Source organism: Talpa occidentalis, unplaced genomic scaffold (genome assembly GCF_014898055.3).
Source record: "Talpa occidentalis isolate TD23 unplaced genomic scaffold, MPIMG_talOcc4v2.1 talOcc4.2, whole genome shotgun sequence".
Classification (NCBI taxonomy): domain Eukaryota; kingdom Metazoa; phylum Chordata; class Mammalia; order Eulipotyphla; family Talpidae; genus Talpa; species Talpa occidentalis.
This window is the reverse complement of record NW_023602073.1, coordinates 58,758,763-58,785,083: the sequence shown is the minus strand read 5'-3', so window position 1 is coordinate 58,785,083 and position 26,321 is coordinate 58,758,763. Positions and strand designations below refer to the sequence as shown.

General features: G+C 41.4%; 1 protein-coding gene and 1 non-coding gene across 4 annotated transcripts in view; one reads left to right on the top strand and one right to left on the bottom strand.

The window, feature by feature from the left end:
- Positions 1-10,126: 10,126 nt before the first annotated feature.
- On the bottom strand, positions 10,127-10,230 carry LOC119253595 (U6 spliceosomal RNA). The gene has a single exon (XR_005127132.1). It is a non-coding gene; the product is annotated as a U6 spliceosomal RNA (small nuclear RNA).
- Positions 10,231-12,845: 2,615 nt separating this feature from the next.
- Positions 12,846-26,321, top strand: part of STK38 (serine/threonine kinase 38) — a 37,954-nt gene continuing 24,478 nt past the window's right edge. Inside the window, exons 1-3 of one of the 3 annotated variants that reach the window (XM_037519606.2) lie at positions 12,846-13,130; positions 18,069-18,201; positions 26,117-26,168. In XM_037519606.2, coding sequence (XP_037375503.1) covers positions 18,071-18,201; positions 26,117-26,168 — 183 coding nt within the window. In that variant the 5' untranslated portion in view covers positions 12,846-13,130; positions 18,069-18,070. Of the gene's footprint in view, positions 13,131-18,065; positions 18,202-20,710; positions 20,859-26,116; positions 26,169-26,321 lie in introns of those variants that run through there. The other 2 variants (XM_037519607.2, XM_037519608.2) reach the window with 2 other exon arrangements.

Genomic DNA, 26,321 nt, shown 5'->3' with positions numbered 1-26,321 from the left:
TCTCCTGCCACCTGCTGCTCCCCTAAGCAGTGTATTTCATCAGTCTGTCTGTTCTGCTCTCCGCTCTGGCTCTGGTGAATTCTCTCACCCTCCTGCGCTTCTGACTGTACCCAGTGCTTGTATAAATAAATAAATAAATCTTTTTTTTTTAAAGAATGCCTTTAATATTGATTTATTTTGGTATATTTATCAATGGAAAATTATGCAACCGTTAAAAAAAGGTAGGAGGCAATTCTAATTGTTCTGATGTGGAAGGATTTTCGAGATGTATTTTGAAAATATAGGATGAAAAATATAAGATGCAAAACCATGTGTCTAGAGCACTCGTTTCAGAAGGATGTGTTTGCATATGCAAAGAATATATGGAAAGGTACCCAAGCAACTGGTCACAAAGGTGGCCCATGGGAAGCTTGGTGACCTGGAATTAAGGAGGAGCATTTTCATTGCATATTCTTTTGAATTTTGCACCAAGCACAAGTACTATTTATTTAATAAATAAATATATGTAAATACATAAAAGATGCCTTTGGTGACTCATTTTGCAAGGTTCATTTGTAACACAAACAGCCACTCCCTGATTTGCTTTGGAAATGTTGACATTTGTATACTGGATTTTCTTAAAGCATGAAATACCAGAGTCTGCAGACCACACCCTGAGTGTTCTAAATTTGAGATCACTAACAAAACCAGCCATACAAGTGTGACTTTCCAAAAGGCCAAACATTGTCCAGAGAGGCAGAGTGAGTGGCAGGGGGCTTGGAGCATTTCCAGCATCTGAGACTGTCAGCAAGAGGGTCTCTGGAGAGAGTTAGTACAATCCCCTTTCTTCCCAAAGGAGGAAACTAAGGTCTGTACGGGAAGAGACTTGGCAAATAAAGAGACCGTGCCCTTTTGTGCAAATAAGGGAGAAAAATAGGCTCTCTATTTATATTCCTATAAAGAACTCCAAAGGACACACAGCACACTAATATCAGCAATGAACAATGTGAGAGGGTATGTGAGAAACGGAAAGGAGTGAATCAAGTAGAAATGAAATTTTCACTTTGAACCTTTGCTAATGCTTGATCTATTTTTTGAACCATATAAACCTATTTTAAAACTATATAGAGGACCTCCCTTGTGGCGCAGGCGGTTGAGTACAGCGCTGTGAAGCTGTCCACAGCCTCTGCAGTGCCGGTTTGATCCCCGCTGGCCTCGGAGCAATCCACATAGGGAGCAGACCTCTCCTGTCTCGCTCGCTGCTCCCCTCAGCAGCATATTTCATCAGTCTTCCTGTTCTGTTCCCTGCTCTGTCTCTGGTGAATCCTCTCACCCTCCCACATATCTGGCCTGTACTCCGGCTCTTGTATAAATAAAATAAATCTTAAAAAAAAAAAACACAAAAACAAAACTATATAGAGAGGGGCCGTGTCATCTACAACCTACAATTCAGTTTTCAAGGAAGACTTCATGAAGCTGTGGATTCACAGATAAATGAAGAATCTGGTGTTGAAAGCACAGGTCAAATCCTGCTGTGCCAATGCCAATGCCAAATGATTTTATCATATTGAGGGTTTTTTTTTTTTTGAGAACAGAACAGGCGGATTTATTGAAATACACTGCGAAAACATGAGAGGTCTGCTGCACCATCATATTGAGATTTGCTTGAGTTAACGCGGGCCATCAACTGGGCTTAGGTCTCACTTTTGATTATAGGCAGATTTGTCAAAGGCATGCAGTAAGAGCCATCGCCAGCCTGTGGAGTCAGTCATGAGGAGAAGCACCCAGGCAAGGGAGAGATCAGTTCACAGGAAGTCAGGAAACCTGGTTCTAACCCAGCTTTGCAATTTAATTCACCTTGTGACTTTGGGCAACTTAATTCTCTCTTCAGCCAGTTTATACATCTGTAAGGTGGAAGATTACACGAGGTAATTTCTTTTCTTTTTTTTTTTTAAAGATTTATTTATTTATATAAGAACTGGGGTACAGTCAGAGGCATGAGAGGGTGAGAGGATTCACCAGAGACAGAGCAGAGAACAGAACAGGCAGAAGGACCGAAGATACTGCAGAGGGGAGCAGCAGGTTAGGCAGGGGAGGTCTGCCTTGCCATGTGGGTTTCTCCCTGGCCAGCTGGGAATTGAACCCATGCTGCAGAGGCTGCGAACAGCTTCACAAGCACTCAACCCACTACACCACTGGGGAGTCCCAATTTCTTTCATTTTTAATGGTGAAAAAATTATATTTGTAATTAGACATTTGGACTCAATTTAGCTGAGCCCAATTTTGTTGGCAACATTCAAAGCATCACAGTCAGAAGCCAGTCAAGCAAATGTCTTTTTCTCCCTATCAGGTCCAATAAGGGTGTTGACCTTGGCCATGTCAATGTCATAGAGCTTCTTCATAACCTGTTTGATCTAGGGCTTGTTGGCCTTGACCTCCATAATGATCACAAGTATGTTGTCTGTCTTCTTCATGGCTGACTCAGTGGTCGGGGGAACTTGATGATGGCCTCGTGGTGAACCTCATTTCTCCTGGGGGCACTCTTCCGAGGATATTTGTGCTGCCTTCAGAGTCACCGTGTCTTGGGTCTCTGGAATGTGGGTGATGTACAGATCTTTTTCTTGTGGCTATGGTCACCATTCAGCACCACTTTCCTTTCTTGGCTTTCAAAGCTTTTGCTTTGGGAGGGGCAGGATCTTCCTTTTTTAAAATTTGTGTGTGTACAGAAGAACTGGGGTTCAGGCCAGAGGTACAGGGGGTAAGAGGATTCATCAGAGACAAAGTGGGGAGCAGAACAGGTAAATTTACTGAAGTACACTGCTAAGGGGAGCAGCAGGCGAGATAGGAGAGGACTGCTGTGTCATGTGGATTAGATCCCTGGCCAGGGATTGAATTCAGGTCATAGCTATGATAGTGCTGAGGCTCAACCTGGGACCACCAAGGAGTCCCCTTCCTTTTTTGCTTTCAGTTCCAACTTCATTAAAAGGGTACGTGAAGTGGGGGGAAGCAAATATTGTCTAAAAAATGTAAAAAAATGATAAATGTTAAAATAAAAAAATAATTTAAAAAAGGGGTATGTGAAGTATGGGCCTCCCTGGTGGTGCAGGGGTTAAAGCCTCAGCTATCAAGCTATCACCAGCCACTGTGATATGAGTTCGATCCTTGGTCAGGCAGCTAACCCACATGGCACAGCAGACCTCTCCTGTCTCCCCCACTGGTCCCCTCAGCAGTGTATTTCAGTAGATCTGCCTGTTCTTCTCCCCACTCTGTCTCTAGTGAATTCTCTCACACACACCCCCCATACCACTGGCCTACACCCTAGCTCTTGTATGCATAAAGATTATATGATTGGATCTTTGATTGGATTCTGAAATAGTTGGTGGCAATTTAGAACAGAAGGGGAATTTATGAGATCATTTTTTCAAATCCAGGAGATGGCAATGAGCTATTAGTTTTCCTTTTGCTCTTTGACCTGAAGCTACAAGAGAACTGGTAAGTGATCTTGGTCCCTGATGGTGACCATGTAGGTTGCGTTCCTCATAGCTTTAGGTAGCTATTTTAGGGAAATGTTAATCAGTGCTCCATGAAACATTTGCAATGAATTTGAGAGATGTGGTATAATGAAGATTTCTGATGGAGAGTCGCAATGCAATCAAACATCCTAAGAAGTCCTGTGCAAATGCCAAGTAAACTTTACTTACTTCAGCATTTTCCAACCTTAGGAGTACAGAACACTTTGGTGTGTCTTATTACCTCTACTTGGAACAAGTGGGATTCAAATGCCTCAGTTTATAGGGAATTTATGACATCAGCTATCAGCTGGCAGTTAGGATGGTTCTGGGGCCGTATTCTGCAAATACGGGAAGATTTGAGCTCATTCCCAAAGGAGACTGAGAGTCTTGTGATTCATGCAGCTCTCCACCCTACCCGTTGAAAGAAAGTCTTTCAACAGTGAGAGCCTCAGAAACTCGCCTGTTTCACAGAAGTTTCCCATCTGAGCACAATGAGGTCAATGGACATCTTATTCCTTTACTTCTTTCAGATTTATTTTTGTTTTTGAGAACACTTCTGCTGTTCAGAAATTAGAGTTCTCTTTCTCTCCTCCCTCCATACGGTTTGTATAAATTCCTCCTTCCTAATATTTTCATTCCCAGAAAAGTTTATGCATCATGTGGGTGCTGGGCCTGCCCCACTGCACATACGTCATTAGTTTTGGGGACTTTTTGCCCTCAACTCCCAAAGAAACATTGACTCATCATGATACACACACAGTCACTTGGAAAAAAATTAATTTAAAATCTCTATTTCTTCTCAGTTATTTTGGCTTCATCATTAAGCATTCAGTTTCAAGAAAAGAAAAAATCCCCTAAGCAGGAAAAATTATATAGTCAAAGCTATTACTATGTGCTGGCATATCTGTAAATCTGAAAACAAAACACAATATGAAAAGCTACTTTTGCATGTAGGGTTCTCTTTTCTTTGAGGTTTTTAGGTTTGTAGCCTAAGCGTTAGGATAAAAATGACAGGCCAGAGAGCTGTGGTAAGTCCAGATTATTGTACCAATGCTTCCCTGAAGGATTGGAGCAACAAATGAATTCTTTCTCTTGGACAGTCTTAGCTATTGGTGCTTCCCACATATATGTGCTGTCTGAGCTCAGCACGCTCCCTCTGTTCAGCTAGAACAATGGGAAAGAAATGGAGCAGCTGGATGGGGGTGGAGGAGGTGCCTGCTGATTCTTCCATCTACTTAGCCTATCTTAGCACAGTTCCCTGATGGGTTGTCTTAATTCACCTGGGAATTTTTTATAGAAAGCTATAGTTGACATTTAAAATGAGGGCTATGAAATCAAATAAGAAGGGAAGACTAACAAGAAAAAATAGTAACATAAAGCACTTTATAGAAGGCAGATTGCTTAGGAGGACAGAGGGTGTGATGTTTACTTATGTGTGTCAATTTGCTTATACTGTAGTGCCCAGTTTAGTCAAACACTGAATGTTGTCATGAAGATATATTTTAGATGTAATTTGAATTTCCAATTGCTAGACTTTAAGCAGAGTACCCTCCATAATTGGGCCTTGTCCAATCAGTTGACGGCCTGAAGAACAAAGGCTGAGCTTTCCCAAGGAAGAAGAAATTCTGCCCTAAGAAGATGACATAGAAAAACTGCCTGAGCTTCCAGCCTACTGGTCTACCTTTGCATTTCACACTCAAGACTACAATATCGACTCTTGCTTGAGTTTACAGCCTGCTTTACAGATTTTGGACTCGCTACCCCCACAATTGCATGAGCTTTTCTTTGAAACAAATCTCTTTCTCCACTCTCCCCTCTTTCCTCTCTCTTTCTCCCTCCTTCCTTTTCATTCTGTTTCTTTGGAGGACTCTTTGCTCATGCATTATGGAGGATAATCTGCTTAATTTAAAGAGTTGTTCGGGGCCTCCCCGGTGGCGCAGCAGTTGAGCGCTGGGTTGCAAAGCTGCCTGCAGCCTCTGCAGCGCCGGTTCGATCCCCGGCCACAGCGAGGGTCCCACATGGCATGAGGATCTCTCCTGCCAAGCCCTCTGCTCCCCTCAGCAGTGCACTTTGTCGGTCTGCCTGTTCTGTTCCCTGCTCTGGCTCTGGTGAATCCTCTCACCCTCCCGCGCTTCTGACTGTACCCAGTGTTTGTATAAATAAATAGGTAAATCTTTAAAAAAAAATAAATAAATGAAGAGTTGTTCATAGAGGAAAAAAATAGAGTTGATAGTCTGCGAGTTTAACCGTGATCTTGTAATAGGGTTGGTCCCCAGGAAAAGGGCAGGTTCCAGGTTCCCTCCTCCACCCAAAGGAGGGTAGAGCTAAGCAGATTGAGAGCCAGAAGGTGACCTGAAGAAGGCACAGAGAGACATGTGAAGAAACTGCACTTGCTTCTTGGTCCTGGGCTGGTTGAAACAACTGTGGGTGAGAGACCCGTGGGGAGGTGACAATGGCAGCTTTCATCTTGATTTTGATTTTGCTCTTTTCCTCCCAGACTTGTCTGGCTGTTTCTGACCCTTTTCTATGGGTCCCTGCCAGAAGGTGCTTTAGATTTGTGGCAGGCTTTTGGGTCTTGTCCTGGGCCAATACTGTTTGGTGGGACACTTACCCATGAGGGGATGGGTAACTTTGGATGCTTGATTTAGAAACTATATTCTCTGTTATTTCTGTATTGCACACTAATTGTACTAAAGTTCCTTTCCATTAAAGGTCTTATAAGTTTTGTCTTGATGTGGCAGATGGCAGAAACTATTTAGAGCTGGCAGGTTTGGGGGTCCTGGGGTGCCCTTCTCCCTGCCCTGTAACAATCTGAGGAAAGTTTTCCCATTTGGGAAGATATCTTGCAGATATGTCAGTGATAGATATTTTGAAATAAAACTATGCATAGGAGGGCCTCCCTGGTGGCGCAAGGGATTAAGTTTCAGTACTATGAAGCTATCTGCAGCCACTGCAGCATGAGTTCGATCCCCAGCCAGGGAGCTGAGACACATGGCACAGCAGATCTCTCCTGTCTCGCCTGCTGCTCCCCTTAGTAGATCCATCTGTTCTGCTCTCCACTCTGTCTCTGGTGAATCCTCTCACCCAGCCCCCCTCACTCTTGCCTATACCCCAGTTCTTCTAGGTAAAAATAAAATCTTAAAAAAAACCCCCACAAAACTATGCATGGGAAAAAGCCGGGTCAATTGTTAACTCCAGGGAAAACAAAAAGTGGCATAAGAAGACAGTGTAATTATTCTACCCCACTTGACTCAGTTGTAAACACTGAATATTGATTTTAGGAGAATGGCCATGGTGGAAGAAGTTATGTGGAAGAAGTTGTGATGTGAGTTAAATCCTCAGCATCACTGATGACATTAAAAAATATCTAAAACTGGGGCCTCCGTGGTGATCAAGGGGTTAAGTCTCAGCACTATGAATATTGGCTATTGGCAGCCACTGTAGCACAAGTCTGATCCCTGGCCAGGGAGCTACCCACATGGCACAGCAGACCTCTCCTGTCTCCCCTGCCGCACCCTCAGCAGTGTATTTCAGTCAGTTCTCCTGTTCTGCTCCCTATTCTGTCTCTGGTGAATCTTCTCAGCCCCTCGAACACATACCTCTGGCCTATACTCCAGCTTGTGTATGCATAAATAAATAAATCTTTTAAAAAATATACAACTAAAAATTGAAGAAATAGCAGTATTATTTGGAAATAAGTAGATAAATGGCAGAAGAAACAACTAAAATTGTTGAAAGCAACTGCTTCTGCTGAGTAAATCTAGTGGAAGTAGGTGGGACAAGGAATTGTTATTTATCATTTGTAAAATCACTTCAGCTTTTTCAAGTTTGCACATCTTTTTCAAGTTTTCATAAAAATGAAAACTAAATTATGAGGCAAATAATGTAACATGTACATATGTTGGTTTTCAATGATGCACACCTGCAGCTTAAATAATGTTATATTGCAATGTAAGTTTAATTTTAAAAAGGTGATAGGGCCCAAGGTAGAAATTTAGAAAGTACAGAAAAATATAAAGAAGAAAATAATAACACTTATGATTTCTCCAGTCAAATAAATCATCTGTGCACATTTTAGAGGAACAGGATTATTAAATAAATTTGCTAAGATTAAGTCATAAGATATTGAGGACTTAAAACCTTCATAATTTAGATGTAAATTCATTAGAGAGTACATTAGAGAGTAGTCTGGAGGGATCCCCACCTAAATGTTGCTTGCTAGTGACCAGGACAAGACCAGGGTGGTTAAGTGAGGTGCCCATGATACACAATGTAAGAGGCCCTAACCCTCAGGGTCATGCAAGTGCAGAGGCTGCCTCCAAGCTTGAACACCTCCCTTCAGTGTTGTCCTGGGTACCTCACCTGAGTCTGGCCTTGGTAGGGAGGGACCTAGGACTGCCAAATCATGGGCAGTTTCCCTTTCTTATTTTTCTCTTACATGTGTGTTCAAGTTCCTTGCTATTTCAAGTGTGGTCTGTTGTCAGCAGCATTAGCATCACTAGAGAACTTGTCTGAAACACAGATCTCATCTGCATCAGAATCTGCATTTTAATCAAATCATAGGGGATTTGTGAGCACATTAAAGTTTGAGAAGCACTGGGCTAGCAAGCACCAAAAACAATACTGACATTAGCATGGCCCCTGTGCTAGAATGACTTGCATGTTCCTGAAGCATTCCATGTTTAAAAAGGGGAGGAGGGGAGAACGGATATTGACCTATCCAGCCAGTAATATCTGGAGGGAAATTCAGAAGCAACCGATGTTACTTTTTTTTTTTTAATGATTTATTTATTTATTTATACAAGCACTGGGTACAGTCAGAAGCGTGGGAGGGTGAGATAATTCACCGAGCCAGAGCTGAGAGCAGAACAGGTAGAGTGACGAAATACACTGCTTAGGGGAGCAGCGGGCTGCGGGAGAGGTCTGTGTGCCATGTGGGACCCTCACCTGGTGGCCTGCCGCCGACCGGCGCAGTGGCAGAGCAGCAAGGCTGACCCAGGGATGAGAGACTGAGCTAGGCGGTCAAGGATTCGGCGCAGAAATGACTGACAGACAGACACACTTCAAGAGTGAAGATCTGAATGTAATGTGCTCAAAATCATCATACACTTTTATACCTTTTCTAACAATGGATGATTTCATACAATTTAATTTTTTCTCAGCATAAAATGCTTAGTAACGCCTAAGACATCTACTTCATTATTCATGTTCATGTGATCGCTGTTCCATGACATGGCACAGTAAACAATCTCAAGGTACTGAATCTACACAATCATTGTTGCTTACACAGAACAGCATTCTTTAAGCTAGCTTTTCTTGATTTGTTTCCCAAAACCACAATTATCAGTAAGCATTAATATTTAACTATTGCTACCTTTTACTTTTAGTGATCACGAGCAATATATTCTCTACGTAAGCATTTTAATTTTTATGGTGTTGTCTCATGTGAGAAGTATTATGATTATTTTAAAACTACTATTGCCACACACTATTTTCTTTATCATGCATTTCCTGAAACTGATTGCACACATATAGAGAAAAACCAAAGTAGGTGAAAAAATAGTATAATTATAGACAGGTTGCTAACTTGCTATTTATTCAGAAACAATGACTATCTGGTTAATGGTTAAACTGCTTTGTAAGTAATTCCATCAGGCTTGTTTGTAGGCAACGCTCTTAGCAGCCTTGTTTTCAAGCAAAGGAGGGGTTTTTTACTGCGGGCTTATTGCTTAAATTAGGCTTATAGGCATGTAGGCCTTGTTTGATGTGAACGCCAAAGTTTATCATGATGAAGCCCCTCGGGGACTGCACCTGTCTTAGGTCGTCAGGAGTCACAGACGTGATGCTAGCCAGTGCCTTCTTTAGTCTGCCCCCGATCTTACCCGTCACTGACTGTCCAGTCCAGCGCACAGGGGAAGGGGGTCTTATTCACTCGGATGTCTGAGTGAAAGCCTCCTTCTTTCCAGTAAGTTCACTGGCGTTCAGTGGCAGAGGCTGCCGCAGTGGCTGGTCATTGAACCGGCGCTGCAGAGGCTGCGGGCAGCTTCGCAACCCAGCGCTCAACCGCTGCACCACTGGGGAGGTCCAACAACTGATGTTATTGTCCCCAAGTATGGGGCACACACTGCTGAGGGTAAGATGCCTTTAGGAGTCAGCTAGTGGAATAAACACAGATCAGCCTGATGGAGAAGCAGGGGACAGAGAACAACATGGGACGTTAAAGAAAAGGGAAAGTCTAGTGGGTCTTAAACTGGGGAAAAGGGCAAGGTAAAAAAGTGCTAATATTCAAAACAAGAAACTCAAGTACCAAGGGATAAAGAATAACAATACTCTCTAAGGTTGTTTGTTCCCTGTGAGTTTCTAGAAAAATTTCTTATAAAACTGACAAGCTTGCATTAGGTAAATTATATTGTAATTATAATTTTGTGAGGGCAGAGGTAATATGGAATAGGAAATACAAAGAATTGAATCTATTCACTGTTCCCATTAACCAGAAGTCAATAAATCCTGCTACATGTCAGCCCTCCATTTAGATTAGTAAATTGGATTAAAAGAGAACAGCAAAGTAATGTTTACGACCATGACAGATATTACTGGCTGGATAGGCCAATATCCATTCTCCCCTCCTCCCCTTTTTAAACATGGAATGCTTTAGGAATATGCAAGTCATTCTAGCACAGGGGCCATGCTAATCTCAGTATTGTTCCAATTTTAGTATCTATGCTGGTGAAGCAAGCACATAATATCCTTTTCTAAACCCTTTCTTCCTTGCTTGCCTGCATTACACAGCATAAGAAAGCTGAATACTTGCTTTCCCAGGAGGGGTGGCCATGTGATGCAACTATGGCCAATGAGGCCTCTAGGAACTGTATAGCACAACCACCACTCTTGCCAGAACAAATTCAGAGTGATCGCTCTAGGGCAGGATGAGGCAAATAAGACACCTGCATCAGATACAAGATTTATGAGGGTGGAAAAACACTCAAGATAATATTTTAAGGCAGTGTTTTTAAAAATTAGAAATTAATGCAAAAAAGCCCATAATGAACAAAATATCAAAATTTAAGTAAAGGCAGGATCTGATACCACCAATATTAGAGTGAAGCAAATGGGGTCAAGTCATGCAAGGGCAAGGTCAGATCACCCTAGTTTCCAACACAGTCACAAGTGGGTGTAAGTGATTGGGGGCACTCAGATTTTGTGCCCCTTACCCTAACTGCAAGGGAGTCTAGGAAAGAGGGGTTTCCACTTTTTTTTTTAAAGATTTATTTATGCATGAAAGAACTGGGGTGTAGGCCAGAGGTGCGGAGGGTGAGAAGATTCACCAGAGACAGAGTGGGGAACAGAACAGGTGGATCTCCTGAAGTGCACTGCTGAGGGGAGCAGCGGGAGAGAGAGGAGAGGTTTGCTACACCATGTGGGTTAGCTCCCTGGCTGGCTGGGACCATAATATCATGGAACATGCAAATGAAAGATTTGTGCATGTTTCTTTCGCTTCCTAAATGATCTCTTTGAAGTCAGCCAGGCACCAAGTCTCTCTCATCTTTATTTCCAGGAACCTGACACTCTCTGGTTAAGAGCACTGTGCTCTATTTTCAAGGAATGAAAGAATGCCCCAAAGCTGGTAAACTTGGGACTTCTTTACCCCAGGAGGTACTAAAGATTATGTGGTTGGGTAGCCTTGAAAAACAGGTTATGGGTCAGAGTAAATAGGCCATAAGCAATGTGTGTGTGAACAGATTTCTTGCTACACCATGCATAGTGCCCTACTCCTTTCCCTATGCACCCAGTCCCTATCAATTCTCTGTTTACTGGGATCCCTTCCCAGAGGCAGGTTTGTAGGTATACTATGTAATCCTCATTTTAAGGAAGACTAGGTTTGGTGAAGGGTGCCATCAGACCTATTGCTACAATGGTCAAAAATCAAAGGAAGTAGATGACAACTACACAGGTGAGTGATAAAATTTCACAGAATTACAGATGAGTGCATGTGTGCATGCACTAACACACACACACACACATATGCATGCACAAATGAGTGTATACCAAGCTGGTTAAATCTCACTGAGCTCTGAGTCTAGCTTATTGTATTGTGTTGGGCCTCCCTGGTGGTGCAAGGGGTTAAAGCACAGCACTATGAAGCTATCCACAGCCTCTGCAGCACGAGTTTGATCCCTGGCCTGCCAGAGAGCTACCCATATGGTGCAGCAGACCTCTCCTGCCTCACGCTGCTTCTCTCAGCAGTGTTTTTCAGTAGATCTGCCTATTCTGTTCCCCACTCTGTCTCCTGTGAATCCTCTCACCACCCGCATGTCGGGCCTGTACCCCAGTTCTTATATGGATAAATAAATATTAAAAAAAATTGTACTGTGCCAATGCCACTTTCCTGGTTTTCATAAGGTATTATATAGTTACCCAAATGTTGAGAGAGGTTGGATGGGAGAAGAGCCTCAGCACTGGGTAGGGCCCAGTGAACAAGGCAAAATCCTCTACTTACTGAGCCTGGGAGAGTAGGTAGTATATTTGAGTGAACAAATCAGTCTATACTTCACACGCCCTTTTTTTTTTTTTTTAAATATTTGTTTATTTAAGCATACAAGAGCTGGGGCACAGACCAGAGATGGTGGTGTGTGTGTGTGTGTGTGTGTGGATTCACCAGAGACAGCATGGGGATCAGAACAGGCAGACTGAAGAAATACACTGCTGAGGGGAGCAGCGGGCAAGTCAGGAGGTCTGCTGCACAGTGTGGGTTTCTCCCTGGCCGGGGATCCAACTCGTGCTGCAGAGGCTGCAGATTGCTTCATAGCGCGGTGTTTAACCCCTTGCGCCACCAGGGAGGCCCTTCACCCGCCGTTTGGTTTCATGCACCGATACCCTGCCTAAACTGCCAAACCAGATTTTTCATTACCACATTTCTAATGCACCATGTCTCCTTCCTACAATCCTTCTTCCCTGTCCTCCCTCCATGGGATCCTTGCAACCCTTAATGTTGCACAAGTACCATCACTAAGCCCCTCCCCAAGGAGCAGTGGTCCCAGTCCTGCGCGAGCTCCCCCTCCTGTCACTGCTGACCCCTTTTCTGTTTGCAGAAGGACCCTTCTATACCTCGCCAGGGGTGCAGAAGGTCTCTTTGTACTACTTTTACAACTGTTCGTGAGTCTGTATTTCCAAATAAACAATAAAAACAACAACAAAAATCACAAGACCCAAGGAAACGTTCCCCGGCACCGCCCACTCGTAGACCCCCCGCACCTCACACTTCTGTCTACAGACAAGCGTCTCCGACTGGGGCGCGCGGGGCGGGGCCGCGCATGCGCAGTCCCGAGCCCCCGCCCATTCCCGGGGAGTCACGCGTGCGCAGTCTCGGCCCCCGGCCGCCGCGCCAGCCCCTGTCTGCGACGGGGGACCCGGCGGCCTTGGCCCCTGCGCGCTGCCGTCTTTTCCGGCAGCTGGGGCGCTTCCTGTTGTCCTCGCCCGCAACCCTCCCCGGGCTCCTACCTGGGCTCCCTCTCGCGTCTCCTCCCCTCCCGACCCGCGGGCTCCCGCCCTTGGGAGTCGCCTGCCCGCACGTCCAGACCGCTGGCCGGGCCGGCGCCCGGGGCTGCCCGCCGCCCCAGCCCTGCCTCCCCCGCGGCCCTGGTGAGTGTTGCTGCTCCGTGTCCAGCCCCTGCCAGCTTTCCCTTCGTCGTCTCTTCGTACCCCGACTCTTTTGGGGGCTCCCCCCTTCCACCGGTGCCCTGTTGGCAGCCCTGGTCTGTGGCCGAGGGCCACTCTCTTCAGCCTGCTGGTGTCCTGCTCCGCCCGGTCTCCTGAGGCTCCTCGGGGTTTCTCCTCGGTCCCCAGCCCCGGCCCCTCCACCCGGCCCCTGCGCTGCCCGCCTGTGCATTCGAGGCGGGGAGCCAGACTCCTCTCCTTTCCGTGTTGCCAACTTTGTCTGCTCGCCGCCACCGCTCAGACCCCTCCGGGATCTCGATCACCCCCAATTTCACCTCCTCTTTCTTTTTCTGAAGTCTAGGAAGCCGAGTGCTGTTGTCTGCGGCAGAGATGTCTGAAACCTACCAGCCTCGGGGGCTGGTACCTTTGAATCTGCCCCCTTTCGCATGATCGGTCTCAGGATATTGGAGTCTAGATAATTTTTAACATTACAGGAAAATTTAATGAAGAGTCTTTTAAGAGAGTGAAAACGGAAAGTCGAAAATCTTTATCAGAAAGTGTGCTGCAGAACAATAGTTGAGTGACCAGATCTCTCAGTTACACTTTGACGTGACTGAAACCCGAAGAGTACCTTATTCTTTGTGAGATGTTCAGAGGAAGGTTGAAGTGAAGTAGACCCTATGCTGCTTCTCGCTTTTTAGCTCTGCATTAGAATTAGCTAGGCAGTAGAAGTGGTTTCGTTAAACATGAAACCACCACCTCTACCCCCAAAACAGGCTCTGCTCTCCATCCCAAATGTTAGTTACCATCTTCCTCGTAAAAGGACAGGACCTCTACCTTTCAGCTTTGTATAGAAAGCTCCAACTCCCAACCGTAAATCCCATCATGCGTATATATTCTTAATTCCCAGAAATAGACATAAAAAGTGGGTGTTTTCCTAGTAAATCTTTTATAAGGTGCTTCTTAAGTGCATAGCATTGTGCGTAAGATGGGGGGAGGATATTAAAACTGGTATAAGACAGGGTGCTTGCTCTCCAGTTGCTTATAGTTACATAGGAGAAATTTGATATGTTAAGGAATTATCTTAGCCCATGAGTTGACCGAGTGACATACATTGGATCGTCAGTCACAAGGAAATAATCAGCGAGATAAGGGATATTTATAGTTAACAATGTGCTACTATAAATCCAGTCAACTAGGTATGACTATCCTCATTGACTAAATGGATGGTTTTCTTTTGACCTCCTTTTATGTTTGCAGTTCCTACTGCTGACTTTTATGAAGATCACATTATTTTGTTAAATTTTTTAAAACTTTTAAGAAGTGTTCACCTATTTTCACCAATTCTGCAGAGTTGGAGGGTGAAGCAGATAGGGCTAGCGCCTCGAATGAGCGGAAAGTCAGGGCATGTAGACTTGCATCAAAAGCACCAGCGAAAGTCCTAGCTTATTAAAAGTACTTTGTTGACCCAGTAAACCTATATATTGCTATCGGGCAATAATTGCATCTTCTGATAAAAGGTTATTAGAAATATGCCAAACCTTTTATGAGTGAAGTGTGTGTGTGTGTGTGTGGGGGGGGTTTGAGGAAAGGTCAAAGGGAAGGATAGTGCAGTGTTTGTTATTACAATAGAGATGTATGTGAAGGTAAAAACCCGCTGCCAGAAAATTTGTTGGCCTAACAGATGAGCATTTTTGAGTTTATTTAATCTCCTTTTGATCTTTTAAAAAGTTTAAAAAATCAAGCCAATGAATTAAATGGCCTAAAATTTTTCTCCAGTTTTTGTGTATCTGTCAGTGTAAATGTCCTCTTTGTTCTTCAGCTTTGTTGACTGAAAAATCATTAACTTGCTCAATTTACATTTATTAACTGCCTATTGTATGAGGGCACCCTTTGAGGCTTAAAAGCTCTCCTTGTGTTTTTAGGTTTCAGTTGTTTGACTAATTTCAGTAATTCAGTTTCAGTAATTTCAGTTGTTAAAAATGTAACTCCTTTATAAATATATAAACATATATAATGTAACTAATTTTGTATGGGGGGGAACAAATACCTGCAGGAGCTTGGACACACACACAAACACACACAACACGCACAAACACACACACACACACACACACACACTCAGCTACTCCGGAAATTTTCAGGCAGTGAACTACAAAGCTCTCACTTGCTTCAGACTTGTTTTTAAATCTGGTTTAAAAATTTCTTCACCAAACTTAGAGTGCATGTGGTTTTCATTGTGGGTGGAGGGGGTACAGGCTGACAAATAAGGAACCACACCCAAGCTTCCTAACCAAACAGAAGTTTAAAAAAAGTTCTCCTACTGATATCCTAAAAACATTTGAGTTTGCTTTGATATTAGTAGAAATTTCTCCATAAAAGAGAACATATTTTATAGTATTGTAGAGCTGAGTCCAATGTCTTGAATTTGTGATTACTGATCTTTTTGGTATATCATGAATCAAAACATTTGACTCTGAAATATAGCCTTGATTCTGGTTCTTTTTGCTCTGAAGGAATTATTCCTTATGTGATTCCCCCCTCCCAGTATCATTTTATAAAATTGCTTAAAGTTACGCCTTTTTTCTTAGTAGTAACAAGAGTTCACACATTCTTTAAAAGTCCTAGTTTAATCTGTAAAACAATTAAAAATCTGTTAAGTATTAACTGCACAACCTTAAAAGTTTTCATAAACGAACTTTGAAAATCATCCCTAGCCTCTCCTGATTTTCACTCAGCTTTATGTTGGGATGAAAAAAAAAAAACAGATTTAGAGCTGGGACATGTGGGAGGGAGGTGTGATAAAAATAAAATAATGAGCACTATTACTGATGTTGCAGCAAGTCAGGGTTGGTGAACTCTCTGGCCAAGAGTGACAATATGGATTGGCAAAAATATCTGGAAGAAAATGAGATTAAGTTTAGGGTAAAAAAGAGGCCCTATAAGATGTTTAAACCTTGTTGGTATCAGTTTTTCTCATATGTGAAACTAGTAAGTTCAGGTTCCTTGTTTCTTAGGTATCATCCCTCACTAACATGATTAAGGCTTTTCTTTGTATTTTTTTTTTCTACATATTTATAGGCCTTTGTTTTAACTTGTAAATTCAAATAAACAACAAACATCAAATACCACAAGACATGTCAGTGTACATATATACCTTTAGATGAGCATTCTAGTCATAGATATTTTTAAACTGTAGAAATTATAAATTGAAAAGTTATGGCAGCAGTGGTGATCATACATGCTCACTGAAGAAAATGTAGAAAACATGTGAATCACAGATAAGAATAGAATGATCTGTTGTACTCTCACTGCCTAGAGTTAAGCCACTAGTGACTTAATTGACATGCTTCTGACATACTTTTTTCCTAATCTGTGCACATTTACTAAACACAAACGCAATTGAGATCCTAATGTATATTCTTTGCACTTATGTTGAAATCACTTCCCCTGACATTTGAACATACTTTAATTGTCTGCATGTTATTTCATGACAGGATTTTTTTTTTTAAGATTTATTTTGTTTATTTATACGAGCACTGGGTACAGTCAGAAGCGCGGGAGGGTGAGAATTCACCAGAGCCAGAACGGGGAGCAGAACAGGCAGACTGACAAAGTACACTACTGAGGGGAGGAGTGGGTGGCAGGAGAAGTCTGCGCTCTATGTGGGACCCTCGCCCAGCGGCCGGGATCGAACCAGCGCTGCAGAGGCTGCGGGCAGCTTTGCAACCCAGCACTCAACCGCTGCACCACCGGGGAGGCCCAGGATTTTTTTTAAAGATTTATTTTATTTATTTATGCATACAAGAGCTGGGGTGTAGGCCAGAGGTGCAGGGCTATGGGGTGAGAGGATTCACCAGAGACAGAGTGGAGAGCAGAACAGTCAGATTGACTGAAATACACTGCTGAGGGGAGCAGTGGGCGAGGAGGAGAGGTCTGCACTGTGTGGGTCAGCTCCCTTTCTGAGGGTGGAACTCGTGCTGCAGTGGCCGTGGATAGCTTCATAATGCTGAGACTTAACCCCTTGCACCACCAGGGTGGCCCATAGATTTTTCTAAATATATAACCAATTCTATTTTGGATGTTCATGTAATTTCTAGTTTTCTTTTGTCATTACCAGACTGCATTGAACCCCCTTGTGTGTGAATTCTTAAAGGTCTTTGATACATTGTCTGTATTCTATTTGTTTACTGTATGCATATGGTATTATGATCTTGTTCTCTTTAAAAATACAGTGCAATGTTATGTTTTATTGAAAGATACCCTTACTCATGTTGTTTTTAGGTACAGGTGGAATTGCTTTTAACTACTGTATGGAATTCCTGAGTATGCATCTACTGTATTTTATTTCCTTACAGAATTACCTTCAATGTCCCATTAAACAAATGATGGCATAATGAACATCCTCTTTGTAATGCACATGCTTCTGCATGTCCCCTCAGGTGCTTTTGTGACAATTTCCCTAGGCCATATACCAAGGGATGGTATTTCTGAGTCATAGTGTATTATGTACTGGCTCTTTAAGATATACATATTTTCACTAAGTCTTCTGTTTGTCTGGTTTTTGTTTCGTATAACTTTGTCCTCCAAAATACTTATACCAATTTATATATTCCTGCCAGCAGGGTAGAAGAATGCGTCATTAGTGGATTCTTTTTTTTTTTAAAGATTTATTTATTTATTTATACAAGCACTGGGTATAGTCAGAAGCACAGGAGGGTGAGAGAATTCACCAGAGCCAGAGCGGGGAACAGAACAGGCAGACTGATGAAACACACTGGTGAGGGGAGGTGGCCGGGGATTGAACCGGCGCTGCAGAGGCTGCGGGCAGCTTTGCAGCCCAGCGCTCAACCGCTGCACCACCAGGGGAGGCCCAATTAGTGGATTCTAACTTCAAACTAATACTTCTTTTGTTTCTAGCAGCCATGGCGATGACAGGCTCAACACCTTGCTCGTCCATGAGTAATCACACAAAGGAAAGAGTGACAATGACCAAAGTGACACTGGAGAATTTTTATAGCAACCTTATAGCTCAACATGAAGAACGAGAAATGAGGTAAAGAATTTTGTTTGAGAAAGTTGTGTCATCATTTGGCATTCATGTGTACTATTATAAAACACATTAATAGGGTCTCCCTGGTTGTCTATGGGTTAAGTCTCAGGGCTGTCACCACTATGGCCTGAGTTCGATCCCCAGGCAGGGAGCTAACCCACATGTGGTGCAGCAGATCTCTCCTGTCTCACTGGCTGTTCCCCTCAGCAGTGTATTTCAGTAATTTCACCTGCTCTGCTCCCCATTCTGTCACTGGTGAATCCTCCGTCCCCTCCCCCTGCACCTCTGGCCTACATCCAGCTCTACGCAAAAAACAAACAAACAAACAAAAAAAAACAAACGGCATTTATAGTATTGTTGAAAGGAGATAAGAATAAGTAGCAACCAATTAATAAGCTATCCCTTTGCAATGGATTTCCAAAGCCTTGCTGTTAACCCCCTTATTTTTACTGCTATTCAGTAACAAAAAATTCCATTGTACTATAAAAAAATTAATAGGTCCAGTTCCTTGGAGTTCACTGTTCAGGCAGTATAATATAATGGAAAGAGCAGCCTTAATGGAGTTAGACATGGTTTTAGAATCCTGCCTTTACCATCAATGACTGTATGAAATTGGAATAAGTTTCTTTGAGACTCAGTTCCCCCATCTGGAAATAGGGATAATACTACTTATCTTGCAGAATTGTTGTGTATTAAATATAATATATATGGGTACCTACGTCACATTTCACACATAGCAAGCATTTAGTTAGTGGTATTATTATTGATCTGGTATACACTGTGTAGTAACTCATAAAGAAAACTTCTCTCCCCACATTTTACTATGAAAATATTGAAAAGTGCAGGAAAGTTAAAAGAATTATACAGTGAAACCCATATATATAATTTAGTTTCTGCAAGTATTTATTTTTTTTATCACATAACCATTTATCCATCCCTCTATCCATTTATTAATCCAACTTATTTTTTTACTGTACTTCAAAGTATGTTGCAGATGTTAGTATATTTTATTTCTGAATATTTCTGCTTGTATAACAAACAGAGTTCAGTATTTATACAATTTTTTAAAGGGGTTATAAAACTTGCATACAATGAAATGCACACACTTAAGGGTACCGTTAATGCATTTTGACAAATGCATATACCTGTATAACTTAAATAGCTATCAAGATGGAGAATATTACTATCATCCCAGAAAGTTCTTTTTTTTTTTTTTTTTTCCAAAGATTTATTTATTTGTTTGTTTATATATATAAGCACTGGGTACAGTCAGAAGCGCGGGAGGGTGAGAGAATTCACCAGAGCCAGAGGTGAGAGCAGAGCAGGCAGAAGGACCGAGGTACACTGCTGAGGAGAGCAGCGGGCGGCAGGAGTGGTCTGCGCGCCATGTGGGACCCTCCTCCCGTGGCCGGGGAGCAGCCGGGGATCGAACCAGCGCTGCGGAGGCTGCGGGCAGCTACGCAACCCAGTGCTCAACCGCTGCACCACTGGGGAGGCCCTCATCCCAGAAAGTTCTTTCCTTCCTCTTGTTTCTTCAATCTCAGCAACTACAGTTGTGATTTTGTATCTATGGTAGATTAGTCTTGCCTATTAATGCAGATGGAACACATAAATAGATTCTTACACTTGAGTTTTTAAGGTTTATCCACGTTGCTGTTATATCAGTAGCACATTCCTTTATATTGCTGTTTGTTTAAACACTCGACTGTTGTTTTTTTGAAAGATTTATTTATTTATGCATACAAGAACTGGGGTGTAGGCCAGAAGTGAGGGGGGTGAGAGGATTCATGAGAGAGTGGGGAGCAGAACAGGCAGATCTACTGAAATACACTGCTGAGGGGAGCAACAGGAGAGACAGGAGGTCTGTTGCACTATGTGGGTTGCTCCCTGGCCGGCGAGGGATTGAACTCATGCTGCAGTGGATAAACATCTGGACTTTTTTAGTTTTTGGCTGTTTTGAATAAGTTTCTATGACATTTGTGTACAGACTTTTTGGTGAGCATTTATTTTTCAGTTCTCAGGTAAATATTTAGGAGTAGACTTGCTGGGTCATAAACACAAAGATATATGTTTAATTTTATAAGAAGCTGCTAGCTGTTTTCCCAGAATGTCACCAACAGTGTATGAGAGTTCTAGTTACTTTACATTTTTTGTTAGCATTTGTGTTTGTGAGTCTTTTAACTTGAGCTCTCCTTTGTGGATGGGTGTTTAGTGATATTTCACTGTTACTTAATTTCTGTTTCCCTGAAGGCTCATGATGTTGAACACTTTTTAATGTGTTTTTTTGCAATTTGTTTATTTTCCTTTGGGAGGTGTTTGTCGAATTTTTTTTTGACAATTGAGTTATAGAGTTTCTTTATATATCCCAGATACCAGTGGTTTGTCATATATATGTTTTGCAAATAGTTTATCTTCGACTGTGGCGTTCCTGTTCATTTTCTTAACAATGTGTTTAGATGAGCATACGTTTTAAATTTTGTTGAAATTAATTTGGCATCTTTTTCTTTTATAGTTATTACATTCTGTGACTTCTCAGAAGCCTTTACCTACCTCAAAGTTATAAGATATACTTCTATTTTTTTTTCTGGACGTTTCATACATTGAGTTTTCACATTTAGTCCTATGATTCATCTTGAAGTAGAAAGTGTGTGTGGTGTGAGGTAGGCTTTGAAATTTTTCTTTTTTTATGGATAGTCAATTATTTCAGTAGCATTTGTTGCAAAGACTTTCTTTTTCCCCATTAAATAAAAGTGCATTGGCACTTTTATAAAAAGTAAAATGGCATGTTAAGGTGTATGTATCTACTCCTGTTCTGTTTTATTGATCTATTCGCTTATCAGTATCATAATACCTTAATTACTTGATAGCTTTGTGATAAGTTCTGAAGTCAGGTAATAAGTCCTCAGCTTTGTTCTTTTTTTTTTTTAAATTTCCAAGATTGCCTTGGATATTATATGTTCTTTGCATTTCCATATGAATTTTAAAATCAGCTTGTCAGTTTTTATAGAAAAACCTGATGGAGGTATGATTGTAATCTGTAGATTGTGGAGAATTATAATAATATTGAATCTGCTGCTTCAGGCATATGAGTTATTTCTCCATTTTGTTAGATTTTTCTTTAATTTTTCTCAGCATTGTTTTATAGTTTTTAATGTGGATGTCTTACATGTTTTTTGTGAACATATTCCTAGCAATTTGGTTTTCTTTATGTTATTACAAATGGATATTTGAAATGTCATTTTCCAGTTTTCTCCCAGCATCTAGAACTATAACTGAATTTTGCATGTTTATTTTATATCCTGTGACTTGCTAATTTATTTAGTCTAGTAGCTTTTTTATAGATCCTTAGGATCTTCTATTCCTAGAGATAAAGTCTATATAAACAATCATATATTCAAGTAGAGAGTTTTATAAGTGATGGGAGCATACATCTTTGTTCTGTTCCTGATTTAAGGGGGAAAACACTATTTCATAGTTATGTTAGTTGTAAGTTTTTTTTCCCCATGTACATGTCCTTTACAGGTTGGGAAAGTTTCTTTTGTTCCTGTTTGAGAGCTATCATCATGAATAATATTGAATTTTGTCAAATGCTTTTTCTGCTTCTTTCAAGTGATCATATTGTTTTCCTCCTTTATGCTTTTTCAGTGGTGTATTATGTGAACTGATTTTTCAATTAAACTAACCTTGCATTCCTGGGGTAAAATCTCTTGGTTGTAATGTATTATTTTTTTGTATGTTGCAGAATTTGATATGCCAATATTTTGATAGGATTTTTGTAGCCACATTTTTAATGAGGATGTAAATTATGATTTACATGGGCTATATGATTTGATAAAAATATACCGATCTGTATTTGAAATGACAAAAATTTTTTATAACTGGTTGTGACAAGCTACTATTCCCTGAAACAGACAAGTACCTACACATGATCCTAGGTAAAGATCAAGGGGAATTTGAATATAAATTTTCACGGAATATCTGTAGGCCTATGAAGACTGTTGGAGAGTTATTTTCAATGCAGCCACTCTCTTGAAACTGGAGCTTCTGGTGGTGTAGTTACAAATGTTTATGAGTTCTCATTAAATTACTTGTTTCATTTGATGTTAGTGTTGTTTTTTAATCCTACTGACTCTGCCCTGTAGTTCATCATTGAGGTATATCACTTTCTCCAGGAACAAGTTGTTACATGGTATTATTAATACTATTTATAGGTGCTGCTTTTTGATTTACACTGAAGTTGCATCCAAATATGGATTGAAATCAGTGCTTTTTTTCTGTCTTAGATTCCTAAGATGGAAAGGCCCTCTAAAAGGGACTTTGGTGGTTTTACTTTTCTCAAAAGTCAAATTAATCAAAAGTAAGAAGAGCATGTTTAAGGGTTGTTTGTTTTTGATAATTTTTGTTATCAAATCCTGTTTCATTTTTTAAAAGAAGATACTTTGAGCTTTACAGAATCACTTTTCCTTGCTAATCTTTGTAGTTTTGTGATCTCTTTTTTGGAAATGAGTTGATACTTGGTTTTGTGTTTGCTGGTACAGTTTGGGAAACCTATTTTAGGTTTTATTGCTAGAAAAATTTAAAAGTTGAAAGAAGACAATGATTGGTAGGTAATACCTCTGTAGTAAGAAAAGTTAGAACTGTCAGAAGCAAATTTCCAAGTTTTTTGATGTTTATGGGGGAAAACATCATAGAACCTTGCTAAATACATAGCTTTAATGATATAATTGATGATAAAGAAATGTTTTTATTATGACTGGCTAATACTATATGATGAGGGGTTTGAAATAAGTATTGGGCTAGTAATTTTGAGAACAAATTGTAGTACAAATTCTCATTTTGTTTTTTGTCTGTCTTGTTTGGATGCCTTTAACATTGCTAGGGTCCTTACTGCAGAGGATTCAGATTCAATGTCTGCCTTCAAAAGAATTTACCATCTCTTGGGAAATGGGTTCATGGAGTGCCTTGGTTGGATGGAGCTGGGTGTGGCCTCTTAAGTGTGAAAATAGTCTCTTCCTCTCCCAGGGTTGGTTGGGACTTTGGAGTTGAGCACATTGGCATGGCTTTCCCAAAGCTGGAGTGGAGTGTTGGTTAACCTGGAACTGCAACCAGAAACATGCCAGAGAAGGGGCCTGCTTTTCTCTTTTGTTATGATCATTTTTTTTAACACACACACATAGATTGAAACATCCATATGATGACCCTCTTGTCTCCCATGTAGTCATCCCTGTGATTCAGTAGTTATCAAGACTTTGCTAAATGTGCTTCATCTATTCCATTTTATTTTTTCTTGCCACTGTTTTACAGCAGGTTCCAAATAGCTGCCATTTCATTCCTTTGAACTTTAATATGGCCTTTTTCTTACATAATCACAATAACACTATGAGTCTGACAAGTTAATAGTATTTCACTAGTATGCCACAGAGGATATCACACGTAAGGATCATTTCAGGCTGTGTGTATCATTTTTAGTGCCCTCGAGGTTTTTGATAATTTGATCCCAGTAAATCATTACCGTGGATCATTCTGTATGATAGGTGTTTTCTGGATAGGGTCTCTATTAAAAGGATATGATTGTGTTCAAGGAATTGAGTTTGATATTTACTCTCAGGCAGGTATTCTACTGATGCCAATTTAATTACACTTGCAATAAAGCTGTGGAAACTTTGCAGTTTGAATTTAGATTGATTGATTTTATTCGAGACTGAAAGTTTTATGAATCAGGATGTGAATTTAGATTTAAAATAAATTGTAAGGAGCGGTGTCAGTGATATGTGTTGTGCACTAGCACATTGGACTTATTGCCCAGTTTGATGTGGTCATTCAAAACACACAGAGTTAGAAGGTATGATGATGCTTGGTACTCAAGGCCTAGAAGGGACCATCTGTAGTTCAGTTCTTACTGATCTTGCCATGATGTTACATTACTCTTCCTTACTTCCTCTTACTTCAGTCACTGAAATAGAATGAATTTGCACTCCTGAAACTACCAACAACTTCTATATCAATAGTAAGCCTTCTCCCTCCAATACATGTACACACATCGATGCATATCCCAAAAGGCTCTGGAAACTAGAAGGAGGGAAGTAGACACATTGGGAGCCATGTAGATGCTTCCTTTTTTCCCCATCAGGGTCAGAGTAGGTCTTTCCACTTCCTGAGAATTTAGACATATATCTTCCCATGTTCCTCTCTGTGCTTCCTGTCTTGGTTAGTGGTGTCATTATCCTCCTGTACAAGAAATTCTGGGACTTTTCCCATGACTCCTTCTGCTAGTTGCTCATAGTTGCAATAACTCTGTTCACTTCATCCTAATTTTGCAGCCCTAGCTCCAGATCTTTACTGTACATCTGAATCATTGCAATAACTTTCACTTTGTCTCGGTCTTTGTTAGTGACTTGCCTTGTCAGTCCTTCAACTCTGCATCTGCACCACTCCTGTGCATGCCCTTTGTTAGGTACAGACTAAGGGCTGGTCTTCTCTTAGTGTGGCGTTTGAAGTGCTGTGTGTCTCAGCCTACCTGTACTGCTTCCTGCACCCCTGCTTTTATTCTATCCAGCCCTGCTCACCTTGCCTGTTATCTGCGATGTTGCTAAGTGATGAAGGGGCGATCCAGACCATGTACTTTCATTAATTTCTGCTGAAAAAATAAAGGTTGTGTGGAATTGATTGTAAGAAGTTTTACTTGTTTATTTTAGTTGTATAAAATTTGGTTGCATCAGACTGGCGGTTCTATTATCCGCAGATGTGGTTTCTCAAGTTCAGCACTCTTGAGTATTCAGTGTCTTAGGTTTTGATAGTAGCGCCACTCTTACTTAGTGATCATTACACTACCTTCCTCGCCCCTTGAATCTCCAAATTCTGCCTTTACCTTTATGTTTTTTACTCTTTGCTTATGGCAGGGAGAAGAGGAAGAGGTGAAAATAAAGGAAGTAAATTTCAGTAAGGGAGACGGAGCAAAACACCCTGATATACTAGGTTATCAAACACCAGCTGTTTTGTGGTTTGTTAAGGAGGAAATACCACTACCCCTCCCCCCCAAAAATGAGAAAGAATTTGTCATTTCAAAATACAATTGTTTGTTGCATTCACATCTTATACAATCTTTTTTCAAAATGTAGAACTAACAAAGGGTGGGAATCTTTTCATATATGTTGGTAACTGTAATTTGTGTCTTTAGGCACTTTGAGTTTCACCTGTTTCATCATTTAAAAAAAAGGTTTGTATCGGGCATCCCTGGTGGCCTAAGGGTTAAGTCTCAGCACTACTACCACACAGGCCCTCCTGTGGCAAACCCACCTGAGCTCCATCCCCAGTCAGGGAGCTAACTCACATAAGGTGCAGCAGACCTCTCCTGTCTCTCCCGCTGCTCGCCTTAGCAGCGTATTTCAGTTTTGCTCTCTACTTTGTCTCTGGTGAATCCTTTCATCCCCCGCACCTCTGGCCTACACCCCAGGTATTTTTTTTTGTTTGTTTGTTTGTTTTTTAATGTGTTTTGGAGGCATTCTGAGGATTCTTTTTATTTTTTTTAAAAGATTTATTTATGCATGCAAGAGCTGGGGTACAGGCCAAAGATGCGGGGGGGTGAGAAGATTCACCAGAGACAGAGTGGGGAACAGAACAGGCAGATTGACCGAAGTACACTGCTGAGGGGAGAAGCGGGTGAGTCAGGAGAGGTCTGCTGCGCCATGTAGGTTGCTCCCTGGCCGACCAGGGGATCAAACTCATGCTGCAGAGGCTGTGGACTGCTTCATAGGTTGTGTCTTAACCCCTTGCACCACCAGGGAGGCCCCATACCCCAGTTCTTATAAGCAAAAATAAAATAAAAATCTTACAATAAAGATCTTTTTTTGAAAAAAGATTTATACAGATGTTTCAGAAAGTTGTCATTCAAATGCTATTTCACATGCTTTATTTTTAGACAAAAGAAATTAGAAAAAGTGATGGAAGAAGAAGGCCTAAAAGATGAAGAGGTAATACTGGACATTTTTTTCCCCTTGAAATTAGCATGGAAGATGATTCCTTGTGTAGCAAGTGTTAACCTTGGTACATGAGGGAAGGGTTTTGGCTCAACAGGGGCTTATGGGGACTGGAGCACTTCTGGATTTAGATGTTTCAGAGGGAGA